This window comes from Furipterus horrens, unplaced genomic scaffold (assembly GCF_987537825.1).
Source record: "Furipterus horrens unplaced genomic scaffold, mFurHor1.1.pri manual_scaffold_4, whole genome shotgun sequence".
NCBI classification, from domain to species: Eukaryota; Metazoa; Chordata; class Mammalia; order Chiroptera; family Furipteridae; genus Furipterus; species Furipterus horrens.
This window is the reverse complement of record NW_028327174.1, coordinates 129424063-129443039: the sequence shown is the minus strand read 5'-3', so window position 1 is coordinate 129443039 and position 18977 is coordinate 129424063. Positions and strand designations below refer to the sequence as shown.

The 18977-nt window shown below is 44.0% G+C and overlaps 1 protein-coding gene across 2 annotated transcripts in view; it reads right to left on the bottom strand.

The window, feature by feature from the left end:
- Positions 1 to 18977, bottom strand: part of MOB3B (MOB kinase activator 3B) — a 186274-nt gene that overhangs the window by 24561 nt on the left and 142736 nt on the right. For both annotated transcript variants that reach the window (XM_090274049.1, XM_090274050.1), the window contains one exon: positions 6950 to 7152. In XM_090274049.1, the coding sequence (XP_090130175.1) occupies positions 6950 to 7152 (203 nt within the window). The remainder of the gene's footprint in view (positions 1 to 6949; positions 7153 to 18977) is intronic.

The window sequence follows — 18977 nt, the reverse complement described above, 5'->3', positions numbered from 1 at the left end:
TTTTCCACTCATCTCTGGGCATTTGGGTTGCCCTGAACAACTGCCACCAGCTGATGTCATGCTGGGGACACACACATACACCATCTAAATGGACAGAGTCCCTTGAATGGAATCTCTATTTACTCTCGTGCCAGGTACACCCCTCTGCTGGTGAGCTTCAATTCCTGAAGGCCTCCTTAAGCAAAGAGAGAAGGTCCCCTCGAATGAAAGATGACAGGGCTAGTGAAACATCATGTCAAAGACCATAATCTCAGTGAGACAAGCTGGGGGAAGCTCTGGATATGGTCTTTCGTAGATGGGGAAACTGAGGCACAGAGACATGACAGGAGTGGCTCAGGGTCAGACAACCGATGTGGTAACAAAATCGAGGCAACTTCATTGTAAAGGGCAACGGCCAGGCCCACAGGCTGAAACTCTTTCTTTTTCAATGCCTGTGTCCCTATCTGAGCCCTCTGGCTAGAAGTCAAGGAACCTGCCTGACAAGAAGCAGCCTGGAGGCATTTGCACAGATGATGTTTCAGAAGAAAAAGGTCCTTTCAAAAGCCCCACAATGGCTCTTCAGTGCTGGCTATTTTGGAGAGCAGCTCTGGCTCATGTGAGAGGCTCTGCTTCTTTTCACAGTCCTGACCTGGGCTTGTCATTCTAAGCCAGCCGTGGCTACTGCGCTCACCCAAGGTCTCCAAGAAAAGTGCAGGCCTGACCTGGCCACCTGATAGGGGAACACAGGAGAGCATATGCTTGGACCTAGGCGGGCTGTGCTGGGTCTTTATGTGGCAAGACTTTCCAAACCTTTGGTAGTCAAACATTTTCATCCATCTGGTCATGAACTCAGTCATGACCCAAGAGGCATTGACTACAAAACTGGAGGAGGAGGGGAAGCTTTGGTGTGACCAAATGGCAGTAAGAGTCTCAAGGAATGGAGAGGAACATGGTTTGGACGTTGAGAAGTAACATCTGTCTGAAGTAAATGTAATAAGTGTGAGGAAAAGATGAAATTATATATGTAAAGAGCTTAAAAGAACATCTGGAATGCAGGAAATGAAGCTGGTGTTTATTTCTTAAAAATGCCTGTGTGCCTTGCACATGGTAGGAACAGAACTCAATGATGAGGTATCATCCAAGGGTGTGGGTGGAGTAAGGATGAATGCGGACGGGTTTCTTTTTCCCTGTGAAGCCTTCCCATAGGGGTTTCACTTCCCTTCCATCTTCCTCTTCCTCTTCTCTCTTCCTCACCCCAGGCAGCTGTGGTGGGTGTGTGGTTGGGGCCAGAGCAGAGGCACAGGGAGGCAGAACTCAGACTCTAGAGACATATCACAGAGGTAAGCAGAGTGGCCTGAACTGCGGGTCATGTCCATGGATTGTGATCTCTATAAGATGTTAATGAGTGAAAACAATAAGAAAAAAGATTTCAGGTGGGCTACATAAAATCGAACCAGTTTCTTCACTAAATGGTTTCGCAAGACGTTTCATCTGCAATTTTACATTGTGAGTCTTCTGGGGTGGAGATGATGTAGCCTTTTGTAAACTCATGTTATCAAGGGAAAAAAAAAGTCAGCTTTCACTGGGCATTACTCAGGACCAGCATTTTGAGGAATACTCTTAATCAACACTGATCCTTAGATTTTTATTCTCTGCTTTATTTTCTCATCTCAATGAGCTAACAACCCCCAATCCTAGAAAAGGGGAAGAGGTGATGTGTGCTAAAAGTAATAATTCTCAAATTTGAGCATATTTGTCATCTACAGTCGGGCCCTTCAGGATGTTTGTGGTCTGGCAACCAGCAGCATCAATATCACCTGGGAGCAAAATGTACACGCTCAGGTCCCATCCTAGGCCCAGGTGCACTGAAACAGAACCGCATTTTGGCATGATGCCCAGGTGGGCACATTCAAGCTTGAGATGCAGACTAAGGGTGCTTGGTGCCAGGCACTAGCCCCAATAATTCTGATTTCTGTGTATGTATGGTGAGGTCCAGGTGTGCACATTTAAAAATAATCTCCAGGGGATTCTGATGTAGCTGGTGAGCAGAGCCCTACTGAGAAGCACTGACTTGGCCCAAACACCCTGCTATAAAGAAACAGAACAGTCCTGTGGTGACAATGGGTTTCACAGCAGCACCTTTACAAAGGTAGTGAGGATATAGCACCTTTATAAGGAAACGGAGCCCTGGAGAGTGAAGGTGAAGACCCCAGACCAAGGTGCATTAGAGTAAACAAGCATCCTACAGTCTTATTCCTCACCCCTGCCCCTCTGCACCTTTCCAACCTCTCTCCTTGCTAATCAGCTCCTTATTCAGCAGCTAGTACCTTACTGAAGGCCCTCTCTGAATCTGCCTGTGTTTTTAGTGAAAGGCAAGCAAAACACTGTTGGCTGCCTGTGCTTGCTAACAAAAATGCTGATGAGCTTAATTCTGTAAGCTGGCTTCCAGACTGCCACCGGCCAACAGCAGCCTGCTTATTCAATCAGGGCCTGGCCCATTTTCTAATTACCAGCATCATTTGGGCTCCTTCCCTCCAACTGCAAACTTGCTTGAGTTCAACTTGTATTTACATGAGAAATGGATCATTCTTTACAGCTGTGTATCTATGTCAGTCCTCCAGTCACACCCCACCCCTGCGCTGCTGGAGACCAAATGAAAAGGCATGTGGTTCCCTGGGTTCCCAGGCCGTTGCTGACCAGCAAGTCCCAAAAGGGAGCCATGAGGCAAGTCCTTATTGCCTGGGCCAGGGTGACCTCTTCCCAGCGTCTGAATTCCAATTTGTATTCCCACTCAGAGGCCTGATGGAGTGACCAATCATCTCAGTTTGCCAAGGACGGAGATTTCCCAGGACATGAGATTTTTAGTGCTACTCTTTGGAGGGTTGGTCCCTTTATGCCTGACACACCATGACACACAGGCAGTGTGAGAACATTTAATAGTCCCTGAGTGATCTAGCTGGAACAGAGAACTGACTAGAGTTAAGGTCTCATCTTTCTCTGTTAGGCCTAAGATTGATGATGTATTTCTTCACTGCTCTGCACCTAATTTTGCTTTTAATCCCAATTGCTAATCTGATAGGATGAAGCATTACTTCCAGCCATAGAAAAGTGGAGGTCTGTAGGCATGTTCTGAGATGAAGGAGGTGGCAAGGAACCAACATCCTGTGTATAATCCTTTGAATGGATGTGTGTCATCCACAAAGTACTCTTATCAATTCAAAAGTACAGTTAGCATTTATTATGTACCAGGCAACAAAGGCAATGCAACCTTATGTCAAGTACACTCCCAGCATTCAAAAAGAGAGACATTGATACAACGAACCCTATCTGCTACAAGGCTACCTTGGGGATTACTAAAATGGCAAAAGGCCATGGGATCTAGGGAAGAGGGTATTGGGGTACCTCTGCTTACTATATGCCCACTACTTTCATTCATTATCTCACTTCACGGCAAACATTTCTTAAGCACTTACCATGAGACTAACCCAGTTACGTTTTACAACAATTCTATTATTATACTCATTCTATGAATGAGGAAGATGAGGCTTTGAAAAGTCAACTATCTTGCTCAATGTTGCAAGTTAGTAAGGGAAGTCTAAACCCAGAGAGTTGAACTTTGTCCCTGGCACTGTCTGAAACTGAATTTCTCTCCTTGTTGGGGGGCTGGACCCTCAACACAACCAGTGTGCTGGACACCAGTCAAAATCAGACCAAAGCAAATGGGTGGGCTCTGGAAGCAGAAGAGTCTGGGTGTCCGTAGTGGAAGCATGGCAGAGAGAAACATGAGGTGAGGTGTCTGATTCTAAACTGTAGAACCCCAAGGCATGACACAAGGAATGTCACACTGGAGGTGTGGGAACTCTGGGAATGCTGGTGTCCTATGGAAAACTGGCCAAACAAATGCTGTCCTCTGTCCCTTAGCTGCAGTAGAGGCTAAAGAATGTACAGCTAGAATGTGAAGCCAAGTGCCTGAGTTCTTTGTTATTCTTTAAGGGCTAACGATGAGCGACAGTCATTGTTTTACATTTTTTGAGTGCTTTTGTAAATTCTCAAAAATATAGCTTTGTTATGTACTTAGAACATCTGAGCAACTTTGCATATACAGAGTACTTGATATGTGCAAATCAAATAAAAATGTGTTGATTTGATATGCTGTGACTGATTTTAATATGCATATTGCAATAGTAGATTTTGAAGTTAGGTATTCTAGCACTATCCCTATTGAAAGTGCTGATTTTAGTAATAACAATCCACAAGTTCAGTATTCTTAGTGGACACTGGACTCTACTAAGTACCCAGAGCCCGACATTACATAGTGAATATCTTTTTTTGTTTACTTTATAGGTTTTGACAATTAAGCATTAAACACACTTGCTATTAATATGTAAAAGCATTAAAATTAGTCTCCCTGTAATAATAATTAACAAAGCATAAAGGTAGGAAGGATACTATTTGAAAGAAGACAAAGAAATATGAGCTTCTGGGAGGGAACAAAAACTGATACACATTTCGCTCACTTCCATTGTTAATAATTCCTGGTTAATCCAATTATAGTTATTTCCCCCAGAGGCTTTTATCTACAATATAGGGTTTGGGGGAGCGTTTCTGTGATTCTGAGACTTCAGTCAGCTCCTGGCACAGCCAGGTATTAGAATTCCTGTGGCCCCTTCTTTAGGAAATAACAAAGTTGTCCTATGGCAAAGAGAAAAACTTTCTCTACTTGCTGACTTACACTCAGCTTTGCCCTACAATGGCCTTTATGTTTCTGTATCAGTAGAAACTGACTTTCAGATCTATCCATTTGATGTCTCTGCCCCTTTAGCTCAGTGAAACCAAAGCCATGCATGCTTGGGAGAGCCTCTCCTCCTGGTGGACCTTTGGGGAAGGTATTCCCCCTCCATCTGAACGTGTCAATTGAAGAGAACGAAGCTCAACTCCCCAGGAGCAGAACCATGTTCTCTGTGAGATCAGAATGGTTTCTCTATTCTCTTCATTTCCATGGCTCTTTCCTTTGTCCTTGACATTTTCTAAAATTAGCTTTATCACTCTTCCCAGCATTTTAACTCCCTTAAGTGGTTTGCACAACCTTTTCTTCTTCAGATGGCTGTTTACCCACAGCCACAGCCTTTATATAGGTAGGACAAACTAGCAACACTCGCTCATAATGTATTTCAGCTTCTTTCCATATTCATTATCCAACCAAAATCAGAGACAACTTAGTTCTTGTCCCCACGAACTTTCTAGAAAGCTGCTATAAATAAAAATGAAGAAAATTAGCATTCTTTGGCCAATGATATACTTCAATTGTATCCAGAAAATCTTACTTTCTTCCAGAACTCTTGAGTGATGAAGAAAAAAATATATATATGTACACACACACACACGCACACACACACACACACACACACATTACCATGTACTCTCATAGCATTAAACAGATTTCAAGTTCAGAGACTCTAAAGGTGATACGTGACATTCACCAACATCTTCTCAGCCAGATATAGGTACTATACTGTATTAAACATGTCTTTTATTTTTTCTATTTGGATTCTTTAACATCTGGGATTTTGCTGACCATGGAGGTATCAGGGCTAGCCAGTTCCTAGAGACAGTAAATAATACACCCTCAAGCTGTTCACTAGTCAATACAAGCCAAAAGAACCCACACCCCAACCACCTCTTCCATCTCCTCTCACACTTAGGGTTACCATTCCCCTGCCCTCATCACCCCTGGGCCAGGTCCCAGACAACCAGGTTGGCCCTTAGGCTTAGAGACCACTGACATTATTCCAACCAGTCAGCCTTAAATTCGCTCGCCTGCCTTCCCCACCCCTTCCCAGGGGCGCCACAACAGAGACTCTTGCCCACGTGTGCCCTGCTCCCTCTGCCTCTGACCAACCTGGCTGCTTCCCTGTGTGGCCCCCATGACATAATGTGCCTATTCTCTTGGGACCTGTGAGCAGAACAAACTGTCTTGGGATAGTTTGACCTGTTGGCCTCACCATACATAAGTAATGATAAAACCCGTATTTTAGGAACATGTACATAAAGAGAAAGGACGACAGTAGAAAAGATGACAGCCTGGCCCCTGCATTCTGGCCATGATTCAGGCGGACTTCAGTGAAACGTAGTTGTTCCGTCAGTTACATTTAGCAAAAGTGCTACTTTTACTGTTTCAAGAAAAAAGCACGATTTTACTATAAAGCAGTGTATTATACTGGCTGAGAAAGTACTCAGTAGAACCGACTAGAAATCACTGTGATGAGGCATCCCAGTAAGATACCACGTGTTTCAAAAGATGATGGGGTTTTCAGGGCTCTTGATTTCAAAAGCTCAGATTGAGTCCAACTGTAAAAATAACTTATGAAGAAAGTAAATGTAGTCTCCATTTACCTAAATGATAACAGTAAAGCTTTGTACCAAATGTTCGGGGTTCTAATTATTCTAGTAAAATTGTGTCACAGGGGATTTGGTATGAAAGCCAAGTTCCCGTGATGCTGTGCTCTCATCTGGGTTTCTTCCGTCTCTGTCTCTGGAGTCAAAGCTATGCAAAGGCAGTTTGACCCGACTTTGTCTGTCCAGTAGTTACCACACAATAGGTGCTCAATATTTATTTACCAACTGTAGAAATGCTTCTGATAATCTCTTTTGATAGCAGCATAAGAGAAGATATATGGGAGCTCATAGATGACCATTTAAGAGATTAAGTAATTAGCGGACTGGTTTTGAAGAGGAGAATTAAAGCTACTCCCTTTGGTGAAATCATCATGATCCCATTATATTCTGCCACCTCTCAGAGAGATTTAAGATCCTTATTTGGTGGCCTTGGACATCTTGGCATCTTCTGACCTCTAACTGACCTTTGAAGCCCACCTAATTCTGCAATCCTAGCTAACAACTATCCATTCATGAGCATTTTGCATGGGTCCTGCGCGTGCCTCGGGTGCCATCACTGCCCAGTGACACTCACCAAGGGCTCCAGCTCCTTGCGGTCTATGAGGTTCATCTCTGTGACAAAGTAATAGAAGTGTTTGTAGCAGGTGTTGACGTGGGCCTCTGCACCCATCACGATGACCCGGTCGAAGTGGTGGATGTACACATGGACAAAGACCCGGAAAAGGCGGCACAGGATCTTCTTGCAGATCTGAAGGAAGTTCTTTGGGAAGGGAACACCTATAGAAGGTGAAAAAAAGAAAACAAAATCATGATGGGAAAGCTTCGGCAGCCCCAAGGGACCATGTGCGAGGCTGAGGCGCAGTTCTGGCCCCGGGTTCCCAGGCTGCCTGCAGACACTCCGCTGCATCCAACTCTGCCTAAAAGGTGGCTACAACGGCACTAAAATCAAAAGTTAACAACCAACAAGAGAGAAAGGGACCTGGTTTGTTTCTTTGGTTATATCTCATTTTGGTGTAAATAAGTGTGTAGGAATATTAATTTTTACATAGAAACATGCACTCTCCCTTATCAACTGCTAATTTTTTCCCACATTATAGACCACAAGAAAGTTCATTTCCCTCTTACCTCTGATATAAGCAAATGAGTGGCAAGGGGGTAATGCTACAGGGACACTGGCACTCCCTGGCATAGGGTACTAGGGAGTGGTGGAGACTGTGGCAGCAAACACAACTCCAGCCAATGGGGCCATGTGTGGATGGAGGCACAGAACTGTTACAGTTTGTGATGTTTTTGAGATAATTAACAAGTCTGGAGCTCTATGTGACTTGCTGCATTAAAAAAAAAATGAGATGTTAGCAATTAAGCTGAAATTAAAAAAAAAATACCACAGGACAAAACAAAACATCTTTCTAGGTTAGATCCATCTGTAGGTTACCAATATGCAAATTCTGATGCAAACTTTTCCTGAGATCCTGAGATACACTGTTTCTGAGGTGAGCAAAAGGCAACAAACCTCATAAGTACTTCACATTACATTCATTACCACTCCATCACCTCGAGGACAGCAAGAACTGAGGGCTATGTTTCTCATGACACAGACAGGGTGCATGGTCAGACTAGATACCCAGATTCTCCGTCTGACCCCTGCTACTCCCAGCTCAGTCAAGGAGCAAATAGCAAATTCGAAAGCCCACTTCCTTTCTCCCTCTCAAACACTGCTTAAGCTCTTGTTATGTACACTCTCCTTAAGTGGTGACATGTTGTTAGGGAATCCTAAGTGAAACAGACTTTTAATTCCTACTCTGCTCCTTTTCCAGCTATATTTGACCTTTCTGACCTTAAGGTTTTCCATGTGCAGGATGCAGATAAAAATTCCAATAGTTGTGAGGATTAGAAGTGGTACCTGTACAACTTTGGGGGTCATGATAAGGCCTTCTTTGCATGGCTAGGAGGGTGTAAACACAAGTAAAATCTACCTACAGTGCCTAGAACAGAGTTGTCAGGACATGGAGGCAGCTAAATGCCCACCTGGACTTTTGACATATGCAAATAAACCATATGCAAATCAACCTGGTCCTAGTCCACTCCCACAGGAAATGCTGATGGGCGTGGCTCTTCCCAGAGGAAATGTTAATGGACCTAGCCCGATATGTTAACTAATCTGCCAGGGGGAAGTGGGGGGAAAGCAAAAGGATGTAAATGATCTACTGAATATGTTGATAAGCAAACTCATCCTCACCTAAATGTGTGTTTGGCAAGCATAAAAAAGGTGTCTGCAGAAATCCAGGCCACCGATTCCTATAGGCCCAGGTGGTGGACTGGGAGCCTCATTCCCCATTCTCCATTCCCCATTCCCCGTGCTCCCCATTCTCCTAGCTCCTACTGGCCGTTGAGTCAGTCCAAGAGTTGCCTCTCCCCTCCACCCCTCTTCCCCCTTTTACCTAAATAAACCTGTTATCTAATCCCACAGTAGTCTCCAGGTTATCTCTCAGAGCAAGGCTGCCCTGACAAGAGTAAGCGCTCACTAAATGGGAATGGACCCCCTTTTCTCTGCAAAGTAAGGTCTGTAGCAGCTAGCTTTTGTTATAAGGAAAATAATTAACCTTATCAAGAAAGGTAGACCTGACAACCGGCCTTTAAACAGAATTGCAGAGCTGTGTTCAGGGCGTGCCCTGGGTCCCACAATGCTTGGAGTTTGCTGTCTGTGCCTCCACAGGGTCCCAGTGGCAGCTGTCTGGTAAGTAATGGGATCACCTGGGACTCCCAGGGTGAGATAAGAGAGATGGTACACGGCTGGCAGTTGGCAGAGGCAGACTCTGCCCACCCCCCTAGGGCCTGGCACTGATACCAGCTTTTCTTCAAAAACAAAGTGGTAACATATCAAATGAACCCAGGGAGAGACTTGGGCACAGCTTGGCAGCTGACTGTCTGAGCAGCAGATGCTGGGATCTGGGGGGAGGGGAGGTAAAGCTGTGGAGGAGGTGGAGGACAGCCCCTCAGAGTTTATGGGCTGTTTCCTCTGCCGAAGAGGGGTCAGTGAAAACACCTGCTGCAGCTGGAGGAGGGTCTGGTGTCTTCTAAGAAGCTCAAGTCCCAGAGATCATAGAATCCCCTCTAACACAAATATGTTTCTGGACAAAGGGGAGTCCTATAACCACACAGTGACAGTGCCAGGAGGTTGGCATATGCTGCCTTTGCAGACTGCCTGTGAAGTAGGTGTCACTACTCCTATGTCACAGATGAACAGCACTGAGCCTCTGAAGCACAGGTTCACTTGATCCAGGCCACTGAGCTGGTGGCAGGGCTGGGACTGGACCAAGTCAGCTTGCCTCTAAAATCCAAAAGACCTGGTTATGTTTGGAGAGTGACTCTCTCTGCCAGGGATGGAGACTTAGCTAAACTGCTAAGCACGACAAGGCATCCAAAGGTTACTCTTTGGTGGCACGAAAACATAATTTAAGAAAAAGAAAAGGGATAGAGGGGTGAAAAATGTCCACATCCTAGGGAGTCACAGAAGCGAGGTGATAGAGGTCAGCTAGTACAATCCGCAGTCCTTAAGATCTGAGACGAAGAGTGAAAACCAACACTTACTGAATACTTCTATGTTCTAGGGACTATGGCAAGTGCTTTACATGGATTACCTGATTGAATCCTTAAACAACCCTTGAAGACAGACACTACTGTTGTTCTCATCTTACAGATGAGAAAACAGACCAGCATCTCTACCTCTGATAAGCTCTGCCCTCCATTCCACATCTGGTATTTGGCCTTGACTTTGGCCTTGACCTTGGTTTGCTCTTGCCTCTCCCTTTTAGCCTATGGCTGGGAATTATCTTTAGAGTAGTTGAGAGGAGCTGGTTTCAAAGTCTGAAGACCTAGTCTGAAATTCTAGCTCTACACCTTACTAGTTGTCTAGGCAAATTACTTTATCACTCTACTCCATTATGGAGAAGACATTTACTCTGCTGTGTCCTTATAATAGTATCTGTACTATGCTTGGCACTTAGTGGGAACTTTGGGAGTAAATTCTACTTTTGTTATTTCCCACCTGAACTCCTTGGGTAGGTAGGACCTCAGGCTCTGGCTGCTAAATTGGGCCTGACTCTTCCACCATTGTCTCCCTTACTTGTAATTAATTCATTCTTCAAAAGTGAACATTGCAAATGGCTCAAGTAAGGACATGCTCAGCGTGCGCCATAGTCACGCCAGGCCAGCTCTGGAAGCTGAGAAGTCCTAGGTGGGGAGTCTTCGGGAGCCTAGGTTCAGTGCTAAGCCAGAGATCAAATCTCAACTCACAGAACACGAGGTTAGAGGTTAAGAATAAGAAAATTACATGACATTTGGGAAATTCATTCAATATTATTGATGGTTTAGGAACCAATTATACAGTTTGCATAACCCTTTTCTCCCTTTCTCTGCTGCCTTCCAGGTATTCAGATTTGTGTGTGAATGCATGTGTATGTGTGAGTGTGTGTGTGTGTGTGTGTGTGTGTGTGTGTGTGTGTGTGAGTATTTTCAATAAACCTTCTTCAGAAAGTGGGAGGTGGAAGAGATCACCTCTGGGTGTAGAGAATTGGATGGCCACCCTTTGGTGGACTCTGGAACTCTCACCCTGAGTAACTGGGCCTCATGGTAGCAAGACAGGGTGACTGAGTCCTGCTGATCCATTCCCTTCCCTATAGGCTCCAGAGGGACCAGATCACAAAAAATTGAATGACCTGAGAGGTTTTTGTCTTTGTGGTGCCACTAAGAAGCACCCAATCTCCATTAAATAGCCACAGAAAAGTGAACCCTGAGTGAGGCCTGATTTGTGCATGTATGATGTTGCTTAGTCCCTAAATCACCCTGAGCAATGGTATGATCTTTTTTTTTTTTTAAATGTAACTGAGTCTTAGCTCAGTTAAAATATTTACCCTTGGCCCCAAAGCCAAAAGGAGGCTCTAAAAAGAAGGTTCTTCCTTCCACATCTTGTTACTATAGGGTCCATGGTTGCAGGAAACCTATCTGCTCACATAGCCATTTTTGACCCGCACTTAGTTCAGTAGCTGGCTTGTAGAGCTTAAATGATGTCTGTTTGTTTTAATTAAATACAGTCTATCAGTAGGAAGAATAAAAGGCTAGTAAATCATTGCAAATGGACACTGGGCTGGTTACAAATGGCAGCCTGAACCTGACGCCTCAGGTTGTGCAATGTCTGGGCCTGGACTGAGGGCAGAGGGCAGACTGTGTGGCCCACACAGCACCACAGGCCTGGCCAGAACCACATCGGACCCCCTCCTTCTGTCAAGTACTTAAGATACTGTGGACCTTCCACATTAGGTATGCTGTAAAAATCACTAATCCTGGGAGAATGTTGGCTAAAAAGAGATGGTCATGAGGTCAAGTATATTTGTAAAAATGCTGCTTTCATGGAGGTTTACAGTATTCTTAAACATAGTAAAGGATCTGAAAATTCTTGGAGCAAAAAGTCCTACTTAACTCTGGAACCTCCTTTCCCCCATAACAACTATTGATTTAAAGCACAGAATCTGTAATCAGACCTCTCAGGTTCCATTTCTGGCTCTATTACCTATTAACAACATAGCCAATGTGAATGGTGTGTGTCTCTTAGCCTCAGTTTTCCCACCTCGAAAGCAACAGGGATGTTAATGTTATCTGTAGCTCGGGAGGTTGCTGTGAGGATGAAATACACACATATAAAAGGCTTCACTAATGTGTTGCAGATAGTAAGCACTTTTTTGTGAACTTTCAGTATCTTGAGAAGACCAAATGTTCTTTGTAACATACGTTGGAATTAAATTCCTCCTGCATATTTATTTTCAGGACTGCAGTCTTGGTATTAGTACATGAATTCTGAACTTGCAAAGAACTTAAAGTGGCAGGTACTCAGTTTAGCATGGGATTATATTCTGCCTTGAATTACTTTCTACAAGTTTCTCACGCTTATATCTTGTATTACTTGAAGTTGCCTGAACAAAGGAACTGTTTATACTTCTTTTCTACCTTTAAAAGCACCTGGCACAGGACTAGGTAGGGAATACTCATCAATCAAAATTGAATCATAAAAGAGCAGTGATCTTATTTAGTTAAGATGTGAATCCATCATCTCCCATTTGGGGAGGAAAAAAAGACTACAGCAGAAATGACAGCTCTCTGCCAGGGTCTTGATTTGGTCCTGGCACGGAAGGCCATACACTGCTTTTGGTGTGAAGGAAGGAGAGCTCTGTGCTAAGAACATTTTGATCTAGCTTAGGGTGAGGGAAGAAAGAAATCTGAAACTGTTCTCTATCATTAAATCTCCCCTTTTTGTCTTGTACTCAATTAGAAAGTTAATGCCAGATAATATTAACCAACAGTCTTAATAGATTGTATGTTCAAAGAATGTGGAGTTAAACTTTGACTAGTCTTGTAATAACCCACACAGATATGTACTGACGAGATAGAAAACAACCTTTGATCAGAAGGTCTCTAAGTGATTTGCAAGCATGAACTGATCTCAGAGCATCCCCTTTCTCCATCCTGAACGGACCTCAGAGCATTCCCATTCTCCATCCCACCCAGAGCCACATCCTATGACTATCATATTCAAGCAGGGAAATTTCAGACTCTAAGAACTTGGCTCAAAATGAGAAAATGTATTCAAATGAGTGTTGCACAAAGTGGTGAAGACATCTAGGTGAATGACCTTGAACCTGGATGGCCTTGGGTCATGGGATGGGACTTGGTCTTTGCAAATGGGTCAGTACTGAAATGGAGTAAGTGAACCTAAAACAGGGCCAGGCTGAGCTCAGATTCCACCGTGACCTGAGGCAAGAGGCTTAGGCAGAGGTCAGAATCCCAACCAATCACTCATATGCAGTTTCAGCAGGAATTGCTCAACAATGAGACTCCAAGCAGGACACTATCATCTGTGGGGTGATCAGGCCAAGAAGGAGGCAGACTAGAGAGTTGAGGCGAAGCCAACCAAGGAGGTGAATCTGCAGTGCCTAGAGTCTCTCTTGAGGGCCTGACAAGGCAGCCCCACTGCTGTCCTGCTGCTCATGAAGATTTGGTGCTCAGCCGAGAACCAGAATCTGAGAGAGCCTTGCAGAGTTTATGAATGTGTCTGACCACAGATTTCTGATTTCCAAGCCACAGTGAGTGTGAGAGCTATATCGAGCATGGAATATAATAATTTTGGGGGACCCATGCCGATTTGCCTTTCATCTCTGACTTAGTGAATCTCCTTTCTCCCAAACAAAATTTCATAGAAATTCCAGTAATTTCTCAGCTTCAATTCATTTTCTTTCTTTCTCTTTTTTTCTCTTCCCTTCCCAAAAGCCCCCAGATGCCCCTTCTGAGCATCCCTGAAAGAAAGTTGTCCAGTGGCTTGTATGTTTTCTGTTAACCTGTTACAGAAGCCACAAAGGGGAAAAGCCCCTCAAAGGATGCAGAAACGTTTTGGATAAGATGGCCACAGACTGGAGACAAAGGTCCCGAAGTCTGCTGCAGCTCGTTCTGTTTTCCTTATTTTCTTTCTTTTCTTCTAAAGAGAAAACCTAGGGCTGCGGGATAAAACCTGTCTGTGATCATGCTGGGCTGAACCTGGGCTGTGGAGGTGTGGAGAGTAAGGCCTAAAAGGTTGTCTATAGGGAAACAAGAACGCTGTTCCCAAACAGTCCAGGTCCACCACAGCTGGCAGGTACTCCACCTTGTTGTACACACAGTCAAGGCCTCCTTTTTCTGAAGAGCTCAGCTCAAAGGCTGCCCTCATTCCCACACTCAGGTTCCCTGGTGTCTGCCATCTGCTCCTGAAACTTTCCTGAGCACAGATCCCAGATGGTAATTCACACTTGTCTGTGAAACTGAGGCCTGCCTTCCGCACTGTGTACTACTGGAGGGCCGAGCTGTGTCCAGGCTCTGCACAGGCGGATCCTTCATGTCTAGCATGGAGCTTGGAGCAGGGGGAGTGTATACCAGACGTATGGACTGCTGGGTTCAGAAAGAGCTCTTATGTAATTTGTTTACCCTGAAATGAAAGCTGAGAAAGGACAAGTGGTTGACTGGCTCAGGACTTACTGAGCCAGTTTGTGGTGCAAAAGGATCTAAATTCAAGTGTGTCTGATTCCAGAGCCTCTGTAGCTTCCATTCGGCCAGGAAACCAGACAGGGCTCTCCCAGCTCCTTTCATGTCATACAATTCCCCCTGGCAGAACTGAGAAAGCAGAACTTGTTAAAAGACGAAGGTGGGAAAGGGAGGTTTGGTTGCTTCCCTAAAAGTACATGTCATTGAGGTTGAGGACCGTGGTTAAGCATCTGGCTCTGGAGCCAATTACACTTGGGTTCTCATTCCAGTTGTGGAACTTCCATGCCACTTGCCCTTGAAGAAGTCTGCTCACTTCTAAAAGGCTCAATTTCCTTATCTGAGGAACAGGGATAATACTACCCAGTTCTGGGGAGATTCTAAGGATTAAACAGGAAGCATAGTGCCAGCAGACACTCAAAGGCCTTCGGTAACAGGCAGCAGTGTTACTATTATCCTAAAGATGGCTCTTCCTCATCAAAGCCAAGGGTGGAGGTGGGGCAAATGAAACAGGACCGATGAGGCTGCCTTTCTCTATAGGGCAAACTCTTTTCTGGGAAGTGGGTTAGGAGCCAATGTGATATACAGAAACATCCCTTGAGCTGTCCCAGCAGGTTCCACATGACACAAGATGGAACCTAAGACCCTGGTCAATCTATTTGGGGCCCCTGATGGCATGTCAGTTACAACAACCAAAAATGTCTACATTTCTCCTTAAAATTGCTACTCATGTCGGAGATCATTTGTATTGTCCCTTTTGTCTTCGGAGCCCAGCAGCAGGAGTGCACATGTGAAAATCCCTCTACAAGTCATAAAAGTCACTCATTCTCAAGAGCTCATGAATAAAAACAACATCCCACCCACGTGGGAAAAGAAAACAGTCCTCCTCTGGCAGTGCGGCTGAGAACATACCATTTCCAAAATACTTGCAAAACAAAATGCAGTTGGATCACAAGGAGAAAAACAACAGCAGCAGCTAATAACACAGATCTGTTTCTTAAAAACACACATCCTCCTCCACTGAGTTTACTGTCCTGCCCACTGCAAACACACTCTCCTGCCTTCTGTAAAATGTATACATGTTTATTTAAAGAAGCCTCCTGCTCTTGCCGATTCCTCCAAACAGATGTTTTGTGTTATCTCAGGGCGCTCCTCAAGAAATTGTCTGTTCACCACGCCAAGGAAAACAACCCTGTGTAGTAAGACTTTGTTCCTCTGCCTAAAAAAAAAGTCCCCAAACAAGCCAACAGCTGCAAACGGTTAGAAATAAACTGACTACTACTCTATTCTCCGACTCCCTCTGCCTGCCCCAGCGCCCCCTGTGTTACCCTCTGACCTGGTATCAGTGGTTGGAACAAAAGAAAGAAAAATAGACTAGCATGTGAGGAAGTGTTCTAAACAGATTGCTAATTCTCTCAGACATGCCATTTGCGGGGCAGAGGCGGTACTGTTCAGCCACCGGAAGGAGGACTGTAAATACCGTGTGCATGTCATCACACTTCCCTCTCCTTGCCCAGGGCTACTTCTCGGCCAGGGAGCCTGTTCCTCATCTGCACCCCCAACTCCAAACCGCCTGCCTTCACTCTCTGCTGTCCTTGCATGGAGGTGGAGGTGGAGGTAGATCAAGACCCATGAGAACCTGAGAAAGGTGTTTATTTGTTATGGATTGACAATAAGAACCAAGTGAGACAGAGCGAGCTGAGGACATGGTGTTAATGAGCTTCACGTGTACTGGAAAGTTAGGCAGAAGGACTGGTACTTGGATCGTGAGCCCCAGTCAGAATTTGAAAATGACTCAGCCTCCTTTTCAAGGGTGATATATTGTGAATATCTTAACCAACACAACTTTTCTTTATTTACCAGAAGACTATTTCTTCCATTATCTGAAGGGCAATTAATACCAAGTCACGTCTGAATAGTTTCTAAAAGTCTTATCTGAATAGCTTCTAATATATAAGCTTCTCTCCAACCTCACGGCTCCTTCCCTAGCTCAAGCTGCCATGACCTCTTGCGTGGTTTGCTGTAGCTCCCTCTTAACTGAGCTCCCTTCCTCTGCTCCTAGATTTCTCCAACCTCCACCTGGCAGGTCGAGGGTCTTCCTATACACATCTGTCTTTCAGCATAGAATTCTAAAGCAGCTTCTTACTGCTTCAAGGTGAAATCAGAACAATTTAACCTGGCAGGCAAGACCCTCTCCTCTAGGTTTTCATATATGTGGTCTCTCCATCATCACCTCCAAATCCTCCCAACTTGCATATAATACTCCAGTCCTCCAGAGCTAACATCCTCTCGCTGGCTCACTCCTGGGTCAAATTAGGGCTCAATTCACTGACTAAGCTGTGTACAGTAGTGCCCTCTTTTCCACAAGATATGTTCCAAGGCCCCCAGTGGATGCCTAAAGCCTCAAATAGCACCAAATCCTATATATACTACTTTCTTCCTCTGCATACATACAAATATATAGTAATGTTTAATGAATAAGGCACAGTAAGAGATTAACAATAGCTACTAATAAAATAGAACAATTATAACAATATACTACAATAAAAATTATGTAAATGTGGCCTCTCTCTGAGTGAAAGGATGGTTCACATCCCAGGAGGGACAGAATGGATAACATGAGATTTCATCATGCTACTCTGGATGACACACAATTGAAAGCTTGTGAATTGTTTACTTCTGGGATTTTCCATTTAATATTTTCATACGCCAGTTGACTGCAGGCGACTGAAATGATGGAAAGGGAAACTGCCAATGGAGGGGAGGGGAGACTACTGTATCTGCAATTTATACTTGAATAAGATCTGAACCAGGACTCACATATTCAAATGCTGTAGAGTAAGCTGGGTGTAACACAATAGGGAGCGGTATGGACTGTGACAAAACTGGAGACTGCTTTAGTAGGAAAAGGAAAGAGCCTCTCGGCCTTCGCTGATTGCTGTTGAGCAGGAACATATGTCCAGGACTGCTGGACCTCTGGTCTTTCAAGACAGTCCAGAAGTCTAGATTCTACTGTCAAATCTCTTCCTACTTAAATGTTGGTAATTCAAAAATATTAAGACAAAATTTTAAAACATTTTCTTTATTAACATTATTTATTTTTATGCATAGTTAACTCAGCCAAGAAAAGCTGACTCTCTATAAAATGACAACTTAATTTTAAAAATTTACATTAAAGTTTTTAAAATAAAAAAAAAATATCACACTGGTAATGATGAGTACAAGCAACACCCAAATTTTAGTTTCTAGGGCATTCTTCAATAAAGGGAATCACAGCTCTTTGGAGAAATGGCTGATTCTAGGGCTGGGGTAGGAAATATACAACATGGCTTGGAACACCTGGCAGTGCCAGGAAGAAAGGAGGCGAGGCCCCTTCCCTGTCCTTGGTTCTGGGGTATGCTAGAGGACTGCCTTCCGAAGAGTACAGGACAGAAAGGCAGGCAGAAAGAATATAATGAAGGAAACTAGTAAGCACTATGTGACCAGGTGATCAAGGTTAACAGTATCAATGATAAGTCATTCATGGCTTATGCATTTGATATCATGTAATGAAAATGTCACTTCATTTCTGTGGTCTTCCTCCCATAAACCCAAAATCCAAATCAAACCATGAGAGCAACATTAAACAATTCCAAATTGAGGGACATTGACAACAAATCTGACAAGTACTCCCCTAAATTGTCAAAGTCATCAAAAACTAGGAAAGCCTGAGAAGATATCACAGCCCAGAAAAGCCTACAGAGATATGACTGAACGTAATGTGGTATCCTGGATGGAAACCAGGAACAGCAAAAGGGCATTAGGGAAAATTTGGTAAAATCTGAATACTGTGTGAAATTTAGTTACTAGTAATGTACTGGTGTTAGTTCCTTAGTTATGATGAATGTATTATGTGTAAATATAAATGTAATATAAGATGTTACCAACACGGGTGAGGGATATATGGGAAATCTATGTATCATCTTTTCAACTTTTGGGTAAATCTAAAACTATTCTAAGTAAAAAGTTTATTTATATTAAAAATAACTACTCTGTGGGGCAAAAATATTTGATCGGGTCCAGAGGCCATGGGTTTGTATCCTTTGGTTTATGCACTGACATTTCTATGTTTACTGATGAAACTCTCTGATCAGGACTGGTTACATAATTTGCAGAGCTCCTTCTTCAAAAACTATTAAGAATTTCAGGATGCTGACAGCATAGTATTAAACCACGTACAAGGCTCTGCTGAGGGCAGGTCTGTGGGGCCCTACAGGTCCCACACCTGGGAAGCTGGCATTCTAGTTGTCTGGCTAGGAGTTGCCCTTGCTAGATAAAACTCCCCTTATGCACCCTTCTTTTGTTCATTAACTAATTTAAATAACTAGCAAACATTTATTTATTTTGGAATGTGCTAGACCCGAGAGATTCAGCAATAAGCAAAGGAGTTAAATTGGACTGGTAAATCATAGGATCGCCTTATATGTAAGTGAACTTGGGCACTGAAAGTTGACCCTAGGACCTCTCCCAGGCACAGACATCCCTGAGGCTCATCCCCTCAC